The sequence below is a fragment of the Dermacentor variabilis genome, chromosome 1, assembly GCF_050947875.1.
Source record: "Dermacentor variabilis isolate Ectoservices chromosome 1, ASM5094787v1, whole genome shotgun sequence".
NCBI classification, from domain to species: Eukaryota; Metazoa; Arthropoda; class Arachnida; order Ixodida; family Ixodidae; genus Dermacentor; species Dermacentor variabilis.
The window spans coordinates 223,951,402-223,968,695 of record NC_134568.1 but is presented as its reverse complement, the minus strand read 5'-3'; the positions used below and the strand labels follow the sequence as shown (position 1 = coordinate 223,968,695).

The 17,294-nt window shown below is 44.7% G+C and overlaps 1 protein-coding gene across 13 annotated transcripts in view; it reads right to left on the bottom strand.

Annotated features, from left to right (window-relative positions):
- Positions 1-17,294, bottom strand: part of vimar (visceral mesodermal armadillo-repeats) — a 386,590-nt gene that overhangs the window by 280,145 nt on the left and 89,151 nt on the right. For 6 of the 13 annotated variants that reach the window (XR_012822810.1, XR_012822809.1, XR_012822811.1 and 3 more), the window contains exon 15: positions 2,157-2,304. The exons of 5 other annotated variants lie outside the window; for them this stretch is intronic. Coding sequence is in view for 5 of the 8 variants with exons in the window: in XM_075669733.1 (XP_075525848.1) it covers positions 2,174-2,304 (131 nt within the window). In the remaining 3 variants the exon portion in view is untranslated. Of the gene's footprint in view, positions 1-2,156; positions 2,305-11,280; positions 11,419-12,590; positions 12,793-17,294 lie in introns of those variants that run through there. 2 more of the 13 variants (XM_075669789.1, XM_075669756.1) reach the window with 2 other exon arrangements.

Here is a 17,294-nt window from a genome sequence, read left to right as displayed (position 1 = left end):
TTACAGATTTTCCTTTGCGGTGCGTCTGCCCTGGCGCTGGCTCCGGGCCCATGCTTCCTTGTCTCAAGCATCGAAGTCCACCAGCTACGCCTGTATACCTGCGTGGCCCGCCGCTGCCTGGGGTGGCTCAACGCATGCGCATGGACGAGGAACCGCAGCAGTGACAACGGAGCGCGCAGCCCTTATAAGCCCAGTCGGCAACGAACTCATTCGTGGGCACGGTAGGACAAAAGGAATGAAGCCTGAAATGCACACCTTGTTTTTACAGGCTAATAAGCACGGAAAGTGCTTCCGAAGTGACAATCGATTCATTATTGTTCTGCCGCGCCCAACGGCTTGTGTTGAAAATGCTGATATGCGTTCAAATGCTGTTAATGCTGTCCGGCGACGTGGAGTGTAACCCCGGGCCGGGTCACATCGAGGAAATGCTTAAAGAACTATTGAAAGGCCAGAAAGATTCCGTAAAATGTGTGAGCCAAATTAAGGCAAACCAATCCACGTTTCAGGTTGAACTAGGTACTGTCAAGCTAGAAATCAAGGAGCTGCGTAATACCTTAATGAACGTGCAGGAAAGTAGAACAGAACTTCAAAAAATGGCGCAGGAGATGAAATTAACGATTCAGCAGCAGCAACAAAAAAATATTGACTTGGAGGACCGACAACACCGAAACAATTTAGTCGTATTTGGAATCGCGGAAAACGCGAGCGAGACTTCCGATCAACTTAAACAGAAAGTTTTGTGTGGTGTTTTCGAAAGGCGACTCGATGAGAAGGTTAGCTCTGTGGCAAGAATCCACAGACTCGGCAAGAAAAACGGGAACAGAACACGAGCAGTGATAATAAAATTTTTTTACTATAACTTGACTATAACGAAAAGATGGCAGTACAAAAGAATTGCAAGAAGCTGAAGGGAACGAAAATTTCTGTATCGAATGATTACTCACAAGCAACGTCGCAAAAACGCAGGAACCTGTGGGCGAGCACAAAAATGGAAAGGGGTAAAGGTACGGCTCGTGCACGATAGGGCTTTTATTGATAACGACGCGTTTGCATGGGACAATGAGAGAGGGTGCAGCATGAAACTTGACCGGCAGCATGCAAGTGAAGACGAGCCTGCTTGACGTTACAAAGCGGACACAGATAATTTTATCCTAATCAATGTAAATGCGCGAAGCCTAGCAAATAAAACAGTTGAGCTTGAGCAACTTCTTATGCAGCAGAATCCACATGTTGTCGTTGTCACGGAGACTTGGTTGCGCGCCGAAATTGCTGATTCCGACATATTCCTCCCTGGTTATGGAGTTATTCGCTAAGATCGTGACACGCGGGGCGGCGGTGTGGCTATCATCTTTAAAGAAGGAATTGACGTCGCACGATTGAGTGTCCTTACACCGAAAGTGTTTGGTGCAAGCTTAAATTCAACGGCATTTGCTGCGTACTTGGAGCAGTATATAGACCCCCAAATGCCCCTCTAACATTTTTTAAATCAATCCAAGACTATCTGTGCTGCAATGTACCTGCCAGCGCGCGTTTGATAGTTGCGGGATTTAATCTTCCGGGTATACAATGGGACAGTCTCGAAAGTGGTTCTCACGACGTTACAAACTGTGACACCCTGTTGGACATCGCATTTAGTCAAAACTTAACACAAGTTGTGAATGAGATAACTAGAAGTGGACCCACGAGAGAAACATTGCTAGACTTGGTGTTCCTAAATGAAAAAAATACATGAATATGAGGTGAATACTGAAGGACTTTCAGACTACAAGCTTGTTATACTTTGCGTAAAAAATAGTCTACCATGTAAAAATAAGAAAAGGAAAAAAATTTTCTTTACAGATTTCAACAAGGCTCACGACGTCAGCATTTTAGACTGCTTAGAAAAGCAACTATTTCGATGGATCGGATGAAGTTGATATCTTGAGGACGGTATTTGAAAGAATAATCAATTATTGGTGTGGAAAAATTTGTGCCTCAACGGAAAAAAGTCAGAAAGCGTAACCCATGGGTTAATCGGGAAATAATTCAGTCAAAACGCAAATTAAAACGCATGAAAAGAAACAACGTAATGAAACAAGATAGCATTTCACAAATATCATCTCTGCTTAAGCGCAAATTAATTTCAGCAAAAGAAAAATATTTTTCTGAGACCTTACCTTCTTTTATGAAATGTTCACCACAATGTTTCCGGCGTCACATCGCTCCGACGAAAGACAGCATTCCGTACATGGATTTCGGAGGCCACATCATAACCGAGTTCTTTCACTCTGTATTCGTGCCTTCTGAAGTTCAAAGCGCAGACCTCTGCGCAGAAAGTATCCACGAACAGGAAGGCATGCCAGTTATCACTATATCCGAGCAAGGAATATTATCGCTTTTGCAAGATATTGACATACAAAAAAAGTCTGTTGGTCCTGACAACGTCCCAAATTAGTTTTTAAAGCGTTATGCAGAATGGGCGTCTAAATATTTAAACATTATTTTCAGCTTATGCCTGGATAAGCGAAAATTTCCCTCCGACTGGTTAAGAGCGAAAGTTATACCTGTCCACAAAACCGGCAACAAACATTGTGTTAAAAACTACAGGCCAATTTCAATCACGTCCACATGCTGCAAAATACTAGAACATATAATATCGGCAATATTATTTGATTACCTTGAGGGCCAAAATCTGCTTAATCCTAATCAACGTGGCTTTAGACGCAAATTGTCAACGATCACCCAACTCGTAGAAACAGTCCACGAGTTAGCAAAAGCAATCAACGATAAAAATCAGGTAGATAAAATTTGTCTTGATATGTCGAAAGCATTCGATCGGGTTCCACACATAGAACTTATAAGGAAACTAAAGAATATTGGAATTAATAGTACTATTGTTGTTTGGATTAAATCGTATCTAAAAAAATTGGCTGGTGCTTAGCTAAGGTTAAGCCTGGATATCTCGAAGCGAAAAGGTTCGGTGATTGTTATGGTTTAGCTTATGGTTGTGCTTTATGATTTAGCCTATGATTATGCTTACGGTTTAGCTTATGGTTATGCTTTATGATTTAGCCTATGGATATGCTTTGGTTAGCTTATGGTTATGCTATACGTGTGCCTTGTGTAGTTGTGCAAATTGCTTATCAATGATATATACCATAAGTTATGCAGGATTATTAAACTTCTTTATTCATCATTGTTGGGCACATTGTCTTGCGATTTCTGTACAGCCATAAACACAGCTCTCCGTATCGGTAGTATCACTCTCTTCTCCTTCCATGTTGAATGCGCACGCCTATTCTCTGACAAGCGGTTATATAGTCGGCCTCCGCGATAAACACGCGCTTGCGGCGAACGTCAAACGACGACGCATAGCGCGCGGCAGTGGCCACCTGCGCAGACTCCGAACACGCGTACGGAGCCAATTCCGACATACGCCGGCTCGCGCGAAGCGCGGTGTTGACTAGCGTAGTGAAGCTTTTCGCTTCAAAATAGAACGCAGTATGTGGAAATCAACAGCGTGAAATCCGGCATTCTGAGTGTTTCATCAGGTGTTCCCCAGGGCTCCGTGCTCGGTCCCGTCTTATTTCTGTGTTATATCAACGATATTGCAGAAAAAGTTTCCTCAGGTGTTAAGGTTCGGTTATTCGCAGACGATTGCCTGCTTTACTCACATATAACATCCAAAGAAGATCAAATTACGTTAAGCGCGGCATTAAGTAGTGTCCATGACTGGTGCACAAATGGAAAATGAAAATAAATCATAGCAAAACGTCATTTTAAGAATAACAAACAAAATTAAAGATATTCTTTCGTTTGAATGCGAAATTGAAGGACACAAATTACAGAAAGTAAGCTACTTCAAGTATCTAGGCATAACGATAAGTGAAAATTTAAATTGGGATAGGCACATTCATAGCTTATGCAGTGCAGCCGAGAGAAAAATGTGGACTTTGCGCAGGAAACTAGGGCAGGCAACCACGACGGCGAAACTAACCGCCTATTTGACACTTGTAAGACCAACTTTGGAATATCGCTGTATCGTGTGGGACCCCTATGGGGAACCAGCGCTGGATAGGCGGCGCGTCGAAACGAGTGCGTTGCACGCCGCCCTGGCGACGAGACGCGGCATATTCCAGCCTCCCAACCAGGCGAGACACACGTGCGCGGCCGTATTATAGTTCGTATGTTTCCGTTTTCGCGCCGCTCCAAGTGGACAGTTTTTGTAAAGAAGCTAGCGCCATCAAGTGAAGAAATGACGAAAGAAGCTTTTTGAGCTTTATATATTTTTCACAGTGTGTCGCGGCGAGCAAGTGTGTTTCTTTAACGGTTGCGCCTAGCTGCCTCGCAAATCTAGCACCTACGGCTCCGGTCGTGCTGCGCTATAGTTTCGGAAGTATTAGTTGGCCTGAAGACATTCCATATTTCTCTCGCTAGACATAAAAAATTCTAATATTACTTCGCCAAAGCAGTCAATGGAGAAGAAAGCTTTATCGCATCAGCTGACTCGCGCAAGCAAAGGTTTGAGTGCTCCGCTGCTGGATCCGTAACAACGCTGGCTACGTTTAGCATTAATTACATAAATTTAGCGGATGCATCTCAGCGCCGAGACCTCATCCGCATGCGCATTTTTAAAAACACATAGGCAGCTTAGTCGCGCGTGCGCCGGCAGTACGCGCACACAACTCGTATTACAAGGCAGCTTCCCGCCCACGTAATTCTTGGCAATGAACGGATAATATTTACCTTTCGTATCTTTCGCTTGGTGCGGTGGCGTTGGAAGGGGCATGGCGGTGGTATTACGAAGGAAAAATGGTTGGTACATATGCCGGATGATGCATGCTATTGCTCATTTTGTTTCCGACGAAATGCCGACTGCAGATTCTGCTGTTTGGTACTGTCTGCCACGGCTTACCGTCTTAACTGTCGAATAAGCCAAGCACACACGCGAAATTCGATTTAGAAACCAGCCCGACACCGCTTGACCGGGCGACAAGACGGGCAACTTACTCCGCTCGCCTGACTGCTTGGATCCAACGCCGCCTCTATTCTTGTTCGTAGGGTTTAGATGGAAAGACGCAGAAGGATACATCCTCCCTCATACCGACGTAGTTGTGGCACTTGCATATGCAACAGTGTCGTCGGCGTCCTTTTGTTTTCCTTCGACTTTCAGGGCACGCAACGCCACTACCAGTAGCAATTTTCGTCCGCGGGAGCGGCTGCATTGTGCACGTTCTGACCGCCAGGGCGGCGCTGCAGGCGTCGCGAAAACTCCAGCGCTGGTTCCCCATACGAAAAACCAGATAGCAAGGATTGAAAAAGTACAAAGAAGGGCGGTTAGATTTATTCTGTCAAGATATAAGTCCACGGATTCAGTCTCGGGGATGTCAGAACTTGAATTGCCTCAGCTGCTAGAGCGGAGAAGAGTTGTTAGACTTAAGTTCCTCTATCTTTTGCGGGGTAACTTCTTTAACATAAACACCGGACTGTACATAACGCAGCGCTCGGCCCGAACATTGAGGAACAGTCACAACCAACAACTTACACCCCTCCAAGCTCGGATCAACACTTTCAAATATTAAAAACAAATTATGGGGTTTTACGTGCCAAAACCACTTTCCGATTATGAGGCACGCCGCAGTGGAGGACTCCGGAAATTTCGACCACCTGGGGATCTTTAACGTGCACCTAAATCTAAGCACATGGGTGTTTTCGCATTTCGCCTCCATCGAAATGCGGCCGCCACGGCAGGGATTCGATCCCGCGACCTCGTGCTCAGCAGCCTAACACCATAGCCACTGAGCAACCACGGCGGGTCGCATCCAAATATTCATTCTTCCCACGAACAATTGAAGAATGGAACTCGCTGCCACAGCACATACCGCAAACAGACTCTGTCAGTTCATTTGAAAAATCTATACACCTTTACCTTGACCTGCCAAATTAACCACGACAGCTCGTTTGTAGCGAATTTTACCTAGTTGGAAATATTGATGTTGCTGTGTGTGCTTCTAATACCGCATTTGTATTTTGTTGTGAGCCGCAGGTTGTGCACATTAATTTTATTTTGCATCTACATGTCTACAAGGCTGTGATTGCCAATGCATTTTCTGCATTGCAACAAATATTTTCCACCCTGTAACGGTCCAAAAAATGGGCTAACAGTATTAATAAATGAAATCAATGAAATGAAAACACTTGGGATTCCTGTAGCAATATTACTCCTTCTAACTTTAGTGTTATTTTTTGGCCGACTCTAGTTTGTTAATACTGAATACAGGGCTTAGCCTCTGTGCTTTGGGCAGATTCCCATCTCGAAGTCCTCACCTGTATAAACGTCGCTTTCAATATCGTATATCTATAGAGCTCGATAACGTCACGAATTCTTCTGTCTACGCTTTTCAGTTTATGCCTTAATTCTAGGAGTAATTCTAGGGCGATCCGCGTGGTTTCTGTCATCTCCAATACTGCTGGCATGGCGCTGGCTGCTCCAAGGGCAGCGCCGCCAGGATGACCTCAACATCCCGGTCTCGTGAATCTCGTAGTGGCCCCCGTGACGAAGGCCAAGCAGATCGGAAGGTGCACAGTCGGTGACTTCAAGGGCTAGGCCTACAGGACGGGGGTAGCCGCAAAAATTCATCATCCTGGTCCTGCGAGCTTCGAAGTTATAGTCCACGTGAAAGTCTGATGGTTGAACTGATCATGGGCTGCTCAAGGGCTGGGCTAACAAGATGTGCTTCGCGTATCTCCATGAGCATCCCAGCCTTGCGAACCTTCGGCAGTCTTGCTGCAGAGCAAGGTCCGAATGGAGCCGAAATAAACTCCTCCTGCCTCGCGAACCTCCAGACGACGCGCACAGCCACGTCAATCCATAGTCTAGCTGTCTCGCTCTCATTTCTAGCCGCATTCGCAATCCCGGCTTTCAAGCCCCCAATTGTGAAGAACCAAAACCGACGGCATGGGGAACCCAACTCTAAGAAGTGGGTCCAGCTCCCATCATGGCGGCAAGCTGTCTAGCTTGTCGTCCACTTTCATTTCCCTGTTTCTTACTAAAGCGAAGCTTTTTTATTTTTTTCCTCTTCCTTCGACTTTCCCACTGCTGCTGATGCTGCTATCTGGTACACCGCGTCGGGGGCTGTTTCAGAGCGTGTGCATAGATTACAGGAGTAAAGGCAGAGAGTAAAGGCAACACGAGAAACTCGTCTGGACCTTTGCACCGCGAATGTGCACAGTGCCCTCTGGAGCTCCCTGGGCGTCACCACATTAGCCTCTTGACAGCTGTAATTATCCGTGACCCTCCGCAAAAGCATTGCAGAAAGTGCAGCGCTTACCTTCCTACTAACGTGCCAGTCGCAAAACGAGTGAACTGCCTTGCCCCTCTTCGCTCGCATTTCCCATACAGGGTGGGGATTTGGGTTGGGGGGGTGGGTAGGGAAAAGTACGTGAGGAGGCTAGGAAACGCTACTATTGTAGACACGAAAGCAGTTGCGGGCAAACGGGATAAATTTAAGTTCAAGGCACGGTAAGGTACGTTTCTGTTACTTGTGAAAAGTAAACACCATGCAAATATGTCAAGCGGACAACTTACGCAGGGAGTGCAGAAGCAGAGCCGCATTAAAGAGTACCGTAGGGTCTAGGCGACACAACGGAAGCGGTCGTACGTAAAATCAACACTTCTGTGTGCGCCGCGGTAGCTCTGCGGCTACGGCACTGCTCGAGGTTGTGGGTTTGATCTCGACCGTGGCAGCCGCATTTCGACGGGGGCGAAATAAAAAGCGCTCGCGCACTGAGATTTCGACATGTTAAAGAACACCACGGTGTCAAAATTAATCCGGAGTTCGCCACAACGGCGTGCTTCATTATCCGATTGTGGTTTTGGCACGTACCGCCCCATAATTTAATACTTCTGCCACGATGCGATATGCCATGTCCTGAGGCACTGAATACGCTCAATATCTGAGGTCATGAAGTACGGCGCACAACAACGCCTCAAGCAGACATTTCCCCGTTTGTCATGTGTACTACACAGATAAACAGCAGTGGTGCACGCGAGGTAAAGTATAAAAGGCCCTTGAAACGGTTCGGACAAATTTTGTAGACGCGTAGGGTACAGCTACAGTTGATCATTCGCACCACAATTTGTGTGAAGCGTCTCACATTGAGAGAGCTACGGACGATTACAAGTTACCCTCCTCCATAGCCATGTATTTTCTCCTCAACTCGTTCGCCGAGTGATCCGAGCTAAGCTCCGCCTTCACTGGCTCTGCGTCATGATGGCATGATGGCACGTCGTGTCGTCTACTTCCGGTTGTCTAGGAGCAAGCGCTCGAAGCCTTTCCAACCTCCCCGCCAGACGCTTGGCAGTTGACCCCAAAGGAGAGCTACTGAAGCAGCGAGCAGCGAAGCGATGCGAGTGTACTAGAATACGGTCTAGTCGCGAGCATTCTGTCGCAGCGCCGAGCGCGTGCGGTATTCCGGTAACCACCGGCGAGATGGGCGTTTCGACGGATGGGTGGAGGCATAAAAAAATTTACACCAGCAGCAAAGTAGCATAGACTGCGTTACAGCTACTGTGTTTGGTTGAGCTCTCGCCACCAGGTGGCTGCACCGTGCAGGCCATTTACGTTTGCGCTTCTGCTCATCCCGTAAAACGGCACGGTCAAACGGCGAGGCCCAGTCCGCTTGCACTTACCCGAATAACGGACACGAGTAGACTTTTAGCGTGCCCGCTATTCCTACAAACGGGAGTAGTTTGGGCAGCGCACAACACGTTTGGGCAGCGCACAATTACTGTTACAAAACAGGTAACAGCAATTCTCCATTAAATTATCGACCCATCTCGCTAACAAGCGTGCCGTGCAAAATCATGTAACACGTCATCTACTCTCAAATCATTGCCTTCTTGGACAGTAATAACTTTTTCACCCTTCACAACATGGTTTTCGCAAAGGTTTCTATTGCGAAACTCAATTAGCTATTTTCGTTCATGACTTGCATACTAACCTTGACATCAATGTACAAACTGACGCAATCTTTTTAGATTTTGCAAAGGCATTTGATAAAGTATCCCACTAACGTTTGCTACTAAAACTTCAACTGTTGAACTTGGACCCTAACGTTCTAACTGGATAAGTGAATTTTTGTCTAATCGCACACAAATGGTTTTAATCAATGGTAGCCTATCAAGTCCCCTCCCAGTAACCTCTGGCGTGCCCGAAGGAACTGTTTTTGGTCCCCTGTTATTTTTAATATATATTAATGACTTACCTCAGTGTGTCTCCTGTAATATACGCATGTTTGCAGATAACTGCGTCATCTACCGCTCTATGAATAACTCATCTGACCATACTGCACTCCAAAATGATCTGAACAGTGTTTTAGAATGGTGCAGCAATTTGCTGATGACCCTTAACACCAAGAAATGTAAATTCGTGTCCTTCTCCCGCTGTCACAACCCTTCCTTCTTCCCATATTCAATTAATACCACACCATTAGAATCAGTACAATCCTATAAATATCTAGGTGTAAACCTGTCTCACGATTTGTCTTGGCACGCACGTCACTAGCATTATCTCTGCAGCTAACAAAACCTTAGGTTTTCTAAAACGGAATCTATGGCAGGTCCCATCAGATTTAAAATTACTAGCATATAAGTCCCTTGTCAGGCCGAAACTGGAATACGCGTCAGCCATATGGAACCCGCATCAAGTATATCTCACCGACGCATTAGAATCAGTTCAAAATCGTGCTGTTAGATTCATTCATACCTCATATTCATATGACGTCAGCGTTTCATCACTGAAACCAGAATCCGGCTTGTCAATACTTTCATGTCGACGTCGCATTTCCAGTCTTTCCCTGTACCACACGTTCTTCTTTTCTTCCCTTAATCAAGAGTCTTACATCACAGCAGCAGCACGCATCTCATCGCACCAGCCATCCATTTCAAGTGGCGCGCCCACGTGCACGGACAACCACCTTCGCAGCCTCCTTTTTCTTCCGTACCGCCACAGATTCGAACGGCCTTCCCGCCAACATCGCTAATACGACTTGTCCATCTTCGTTCACAGAACTTGTAACCGACCATTTTGTTGAATAATTATTTCTGACGATGTTTCGCTATCTTATAAAAACCCACCCCTTATGTAATGCCCCTACGGAGGACTTTTAAGGTAATACACTGAACTGAACTGAACTCATGTTGTGCTAAACGGTAAATTAAACATTCGCCTTCAACATCACCACTAATTATTGTCAAAGCAAGCAGGCAAGCAGCTCAGAAAGCTTCGCTTTCATCGATTCCCAGAGTGCGTACGATTCGCATGACTTTTACAGCGAAGCTGTATATGGCTAGCCGACTCCTCCATCCGTCCGTCTGTCGCCTGTACGCCGAAAACTCCTCCGGCGCAACCGCATGCGTGAAAAAAAAGAGAGGCATGCGATTGGCAGTGCCAGTAGTGATGCCATTGCTCTTCGTCACAGACGAGCGCGCACGCAGCAGTTTCTATCCGGCTCCGAAATGGGCAGGCCACGCGTCATACGTACTCCTGAGGAGCAGGCAGCTTTCGAACAGCAATGCCGCGAGCAGGACCGGGAACGAGGTCGCCTACGGCGTGTCGATGCTGCAGCCCGGGCACAAGACCAGGCTTGTGCAGCCGAGCGCAAGCAGCAATTGGGTACCGAGGATCCGGCAACCTACCAAGGTGTCATTTAATGAGCCATCGGGATTAACCCAGTGATTAACACCGGGGCTGCATGTTTCAATTTCGCGGGTTAACCATCTGTACGGAGTGCTTGCGCGGTGATCTTTTTTCTCATTTTCAATATCGCGAGCCTCCGTCATCTACATTTTTCTTCTGTGTGTGTCTTAATTTGCGGCAACAAACATGTCCTTGAATCACAGGAGACTGAAATTCTCAGTGCAACTGCTTGAAAGAAACAGCTTCACTGAAAATTGGGTTGTGTTTCTGCAACATAGCACAAGTCTGCTGGCCCCTCCTAAATTTTTATTTCTACATTTCATCAAAAACCGCATTTAACTTCCCTTATGCTTTCCTTGGCTTCTTGACCTCGTTTTCTTTTACATCGAGCAGTATGCGCACCGTGCACTAGGGGCCGCCACACACCTGTCGCCATTGAACGCCTTCTGAATTGTTAGCAAGCATGCATCAGCCGCCGCATCGCCGCTCCCGCAACGTTCCGCCGGGAGGCCAGGAGTCGCTTAGGATTATTTACTTCAATTATGGAAGAGTAGAGGGAATACGTGCTCTGTCGTGAACTACAAGAACTGAGCAACAGACTTGAATGTATGGGATGAGACTGACGTGCAAACTTTATCCGCCTCAGCTGCACAAGGAGTGGCCGCATTTACGACGGTTCTCTACCACCAGCACTGCATAGGCAATCACGAGCAATGGCAGTCGGGCTTAAGTACGCCATCTGCAGCAAGAACAGAGCGTTAAGCGATCACTAGCACCAAATATCACGCGATGTTTACCTTCGATAAGCACGCAGGTCAGCGCTACGTCCTTAATTGCCACGCAAGTGCAGTTAACATACTCCAGCAACTTCACTTTCCATAACGGCGAAGTCAAACGTGGCAGGTACTGAGAGTTTTCTCTCTGCGCCAAGAATCAAATATCAAGCGAGCGATCGCATGACCACTTACAACATGAGCATTGTGAAGGTGCAGACAGCTTGCTTAGAAATGCAAATTTCTCTACCTTCCATCAAATTTTCTCGCTCTGACAGTATGTTCTTCACAACTCAATACTAGTAGAAACCAATACTAGTATGACCTTTAAAACATTTGTTCGAAACAACAAAGACAAAAGAGAAGCAAACAAACATACCGCCAGTACCGCCAGCAGTGAAATTGAAACATTCGCACACTGCCGTACATAAACACACACGCTGTCACTCACTGTGAGTCCGTGTGATCACTGCATTGAGTCATCATTGGTTTTGTTTGCACAACCCACCGTGGTTGCTCAGTGGCTATGGTGTTGGGCTGCTGAGCACGAGGTCACGGGATCGAATCCCGGCCATGGCGGCCGCATTTCGACGGGGACGAAATGCGAAAACACCCATGTACTTAGATTTAGGTGCACGTTAAAGAACCCCAGGTGGTCGAAATTTCCGGAGTCCTCCACTACGGCGTGCCTCATAATCAGAATGTGGTTTTGGCATGTAAAACCCTATAATTAATTTTTTTTTTGTACAGACAGCGCACAACACGAGTATAGTTTTGATCTTATTCTCTCAACAGATGATTCTCTTGTGCAAGAAGCCTGTTAGGCGGATTATGTTTCAATATATGCAAAAAGTGACAGTTTATTGAATTTTTTTAAAATGAGGAGACAGGATCTGTAAAGCTTGCAATTAGTAGTGTGCGGGCTTGTAGTAAGTACAGGACCATTAATTTGGTAGTGAATACCTTCCCTCAGTTTGAAAGCACTATGAGAAATGTCCAGTAGGGCACATCAGCCAAGCTATGCGAAGCGCAGTGTCTTTTGTCATAACACTAGGATGCCTCGATGCAGGTGCGCGCATCAAGGCACCCTACATATGTCAACCTTGGCTGTGACATGCCTCACGAGAGGGCGTCACTACAACTTCACACCTCAGGACCAACGAATCCTCATGCTCAGCAGAACGCATAGCCACTGGGCCACCGTGATGGGATTCTATGCTGCGGACAGTCTCAGCAGAGGGCCCCACTGGCTAATCTATGCTTAGCGAATGCAGTCTCTTGTATAGAAGAATCCAAAAGACTAGCATCCCTGGCATAGACCATCGAGTGGAACGCCATTCCTGAAAACATGAAACACATTCAACATCGGTAGGTTTAGCCGCGAGGCCCACATAAAGCTGTCATGTTGGATCGGGGGTCTAAATATTTACTCTAGCGACACTGCCGAGTTCCCATGCCTGGACATTCATTTGCGTCAAACCAGATGATACTACAATTATACAACTCAGCTTTTTCTTTTCCACCACTTAACACACATACATTACTGCTGAATTCGTACAAAACATGACTCAAAATTCAAGTACAATTAAAGGATTTCAAAGATGCCAAAGGCCGAAATTCAAGGAGGGGGAAACAAACATTATTTGTACACATACGCTGAAAAATAGTGAAATCTCCTTGCAGCTATGCAGCTGCCTAATTGGACAAACACTTCAAGCTCTTCAGGTTGCTTCTCTAAGTTGACTTTCCCACTGTAATGATGTCAACTGCCTTCTGGCATGATGGTTAGTAGTGTCTGGCTTCACCCAATGATATTCATGTTGAAAGCCAAGTGAGTGAAACTTGCCTTCCGCCATGCATTTCTAGAGCCTAGGGCACAAAAATGGAGCCATGATGGCTGCAATGTAAACCAACTAGCAAAACAGCAAAATGGTGGCAAGGCTTGGTCGCTTCACTTGGCTTTGCCTAGCTCCACGATGGCAAAGCCGATATAAACAAGCATGTTATTGGTGGCTGCAGACACACCACATGGCAATAATTTCATGGTACTCTCTCCTCCTTGCCCCCCCTCCCCCCCGTCAAATATCTAGGATTGGAAATCTGAATGTTCAAAGTCACACCCAACTCGTTTTCAAGGAATTCAAAGAGCACATGTATTTCAATGAGTTTCAAGGGCCTTTGAATCTCTTTCCAAATAAAAGGATTTTCAAGGCTTTCAAGGAGGTGCACGAACACTGCATTCACACAACACAATGAGCAAACTGTGGCTGACAGCAGGGCTCACTTTTCAGAATGTCTCAATATCCAATCCAATTTCAGGCATTCATTTTTTTTCACATTTTATAATTTCAAACTGCTTCAGAGCAGGTGGGTAAGAAAACGAGCACAACACATTCATTTGGGTCACGAAATTATTTATTATGGCAGCAGTGTGCTGCTGACTGCTCAAAGGCTTACATGCTAACTTGGTCCCCAGCAAGCTGGTTGAGTTTTGTAGCAGGATGCAAAAGATATGGTCAATTTAACAATGCAGAAAACACACAGCAAGTATTGTTGAATGGAAATGACCATCAGTTTTAGCATCAAGCACTTGATGTTTGCTACTTCAGGCAAAGTGTTTATCAGCAGCAGGCTTCATGCACATTTTCATAAAAAGGAACACACGTTTATGATGTGAATTTCTGAAAAACAAGAGCACTTCTTGATTTTTAGTCAGCTAAGCATGAACATACATGTTGCTAAGCAGAGGATGTCTCTAATCAACCTTACATTTGTGCTCAGAAGGCTTAGTGGAAGTTATATTGTAATGCTTTTAACTGCATCCTTATAATTTACATAGCTTACATAGACCTATCATATAACATCTAATACCTAAAATTATTGGGTTTTACGTGCCAAAACCACTTTCTGATTATGAGGCACGCCGTAGTGGAGGGCTCCGGAAATTTCGACCACCTGGGGTTCTTTAACGTGCACCTAAATCCAAGTACACGGGCATTTTCACATTTCGCCCCGATCGAAGTGCAGCCGCCGTGGCCGGATGACATCTAATACCTGCAGATAAAGCTAGAATATTCAAGCAGTGCTCCTGTAAATGCAGTTTTTTTAGCTGCTCAAACTGCGTACACTGCAGTTGATACTGAAAAAAAAAAATCTACATTTACTTAAGCAACGAAACTTCGGAAAAAGAAGTTCAAAGTGATCTTTAAAAATCCCAACACAGGGTAAATTTTGTTCTCCAACTGCAGCATCTATTTATAAGGACAATATTTGCTGAGAAGTTAATGTGAACATTTTGATAAACAGGTAAAATACATATCTATGGAAACAAGCAGGCTATATTGTAATACTCCTCTGCTAATACAAACTCTAATATGAGCAAATAACTCCATTTGCTACGATGATCCTGAAAGTTACCACCAAATATTATATTGCACTGAAAATATCTAGTTATCACTAGCAAGCACTATAACAAGTCATTCAATCACAACTGCAATTATTTGGTACAGCCAAAAGCAAAAGCTCTGCCATAACTGTAGTCAACAAAGTTTGATCTAGTGCAATATTTTTACATAGCATTCTGTGTGTCAAAGAAGTGGTAAATATTCCTAGCTGAACATTATTTCAAGTGCACCATAGGGCGACTCCAAAATTTGGAACAGTTCAGAATAGAAGCCACAGAAAACAGTAGACTTTACCCTCAAATGCTTGTATGATGTAATGAGCAATAAATGTTTCCAGGGCATTTCTTACAATGTAACTTCAAAACATTCTGGCCACAAAACTGGACTTTTGACAAGCCAGACACTGTGGTTAACTGTGGTTAGAAGAAAAACAAAGCAAGTATGCTCTGACAATATTCAATACATGAGCAATAAAAGATTAAATGTCCGTGACACAGTCTTTGGAGAGCACCAAGGTAAAAATTGTTTTTTTTTTTTTTTTGCTATCCACATCTGGTGTTTTCAATTAGCCTGTTGCCTTGCTTCAACCATGTGCCTAGAAGACACACCACAAGGAGCCAGGTATTTAGCTTTAGCCTAAGGCATTTTTAATGATTGGACAGCTGCCCGACAAAAATTTCAGACATCCATTGCCATCCACAAGCAAGCTTTTAAAAAATATGAGGAGTGAGTAAACATTCGTTAAATAAAGAAGCTTGACAACAGTTCAAAGCAATTCTTATGCAAGAAAAGTAGCTAGAACCTACCAACGTTATTCATGTCAAGAAGAAAGAAGAAATTAAAAAAAAAAGTAACAATGCAAATTTTGTGACCTGTGACTGCTCAAATGTGTTCATGAGTTTTTAAGTGTTTTGTATGAAACAGAACTCAGTGAAAGGAGCAGATGATCAGAAACTATGCTCTGCAACTGAGCATGGCACCAGATTTTTTCCAGACTCAAAAAGAGCTGAGCAGTGGAACGGTGAATTTCACAATGCAGTGTGCTGTCTGAAAATGTAATTAGCTGTAGCTACAACTGTGATTAATTAACCTTCTTATTTGCTTTTCCTAAAACCTGCAGAACATGGAACAAGTGCTACATATTTCAGGAAATCTACTCCCAAAACAATTTTAGAAAAAGACCTAATACGAATAGAGATATTAATGGTCTAATGTTCCCTTTCCCCATTCCCTCTCAACTTATCAGTTCCCTTCAGCAGGGGTGACACTGCAGCAAGTGCTGCTTATTGTGCCTATGCCACATAGCTTGAAGTTTTTTTCTGACTGTTTTTTTCTTTTCATGGCACGCTCATGGCAAGTTTTATTTCAGGTCACTGCCATTAGCACCAGCTGCAAAATCTGAAGAGGGGGTGCTATGATGGGTAAGGCCCCCCACCAACACCTAAAATCAGAGGCTACTCTTAGAACCCTTCACTAATGGTTGGCGAGTGCCTGTTGATGTGGTTTCCTGTGAGAGCTCCCCGAGACCGACACAGAAGTGGCTAATTTGGGCTACGGGATACTGTGGCCTGATATGCCGGCGAGAAGTTCCAGAAATAAAGAAGGTAAGCCTTCTTTTTGCAAGGAGGGGAAATAATCTTTATGTTAGCTCTACATGCTGTTTACAACTACAAATACTCACAGAAAATATTACAGCTCCATTCTACCTGTACAATGTGTTTAATCACGAAGCCCAGGGGATGGGTAAGCCCACTTAAGAGGGGATACTTTTCTAAACCAGATAACTGGTTCAAGTCATGCAAGCCAAATGAGCAAAGTGACATGGCATCTTGGAGAAAATTTTTGTGTTTGGTTGTTTAGGGAGTTTCCATCTCCAGGGCTGGAGCCTTGCTTGCTGCAGCAAAATTCAGAAAATAGAATATGAAAACTTCCAAGCCTGCTAAGCTAGCAAAGAATGCCAACTGCTCTAGCATGGATTTCAACTTCACAGTGCCAATGACACGACATTAACAACAACTGCATGACTGAAAATGAGCAGTTCTGTTCCTTGTCTTTGATGCACGTCAGTGCACACAATAAGTCAATCAATCAGCATTGCCTGTGGCTGAATGGTACTTGTGTTTTTTGCAAGAAATGTGAAAATTGAGAATTTTTTTTCTGATTTGTTCCCAAGAAGTTTTTTAGGCTGAGTTCAGTTTATTGTTCCTAATTTGCATTCACAGATTCTTGCCAGTACCATTCTTATTGTTGACTTGCGAAGAGTCAACAACACTGTCATTCAGTTCAAAGAACTGAACTTGCTTCAGTATATTTTTTATTGCTTCGTCTAGCTCCCTATCCCCTGTATTATGGTGTTTTAGCCTTGACAACAGTACAGCCAATTATGTGCCAAGTGCAGCCAGTAAAGCATGTGTTCTTATTCAGCAGTGTCCACACAC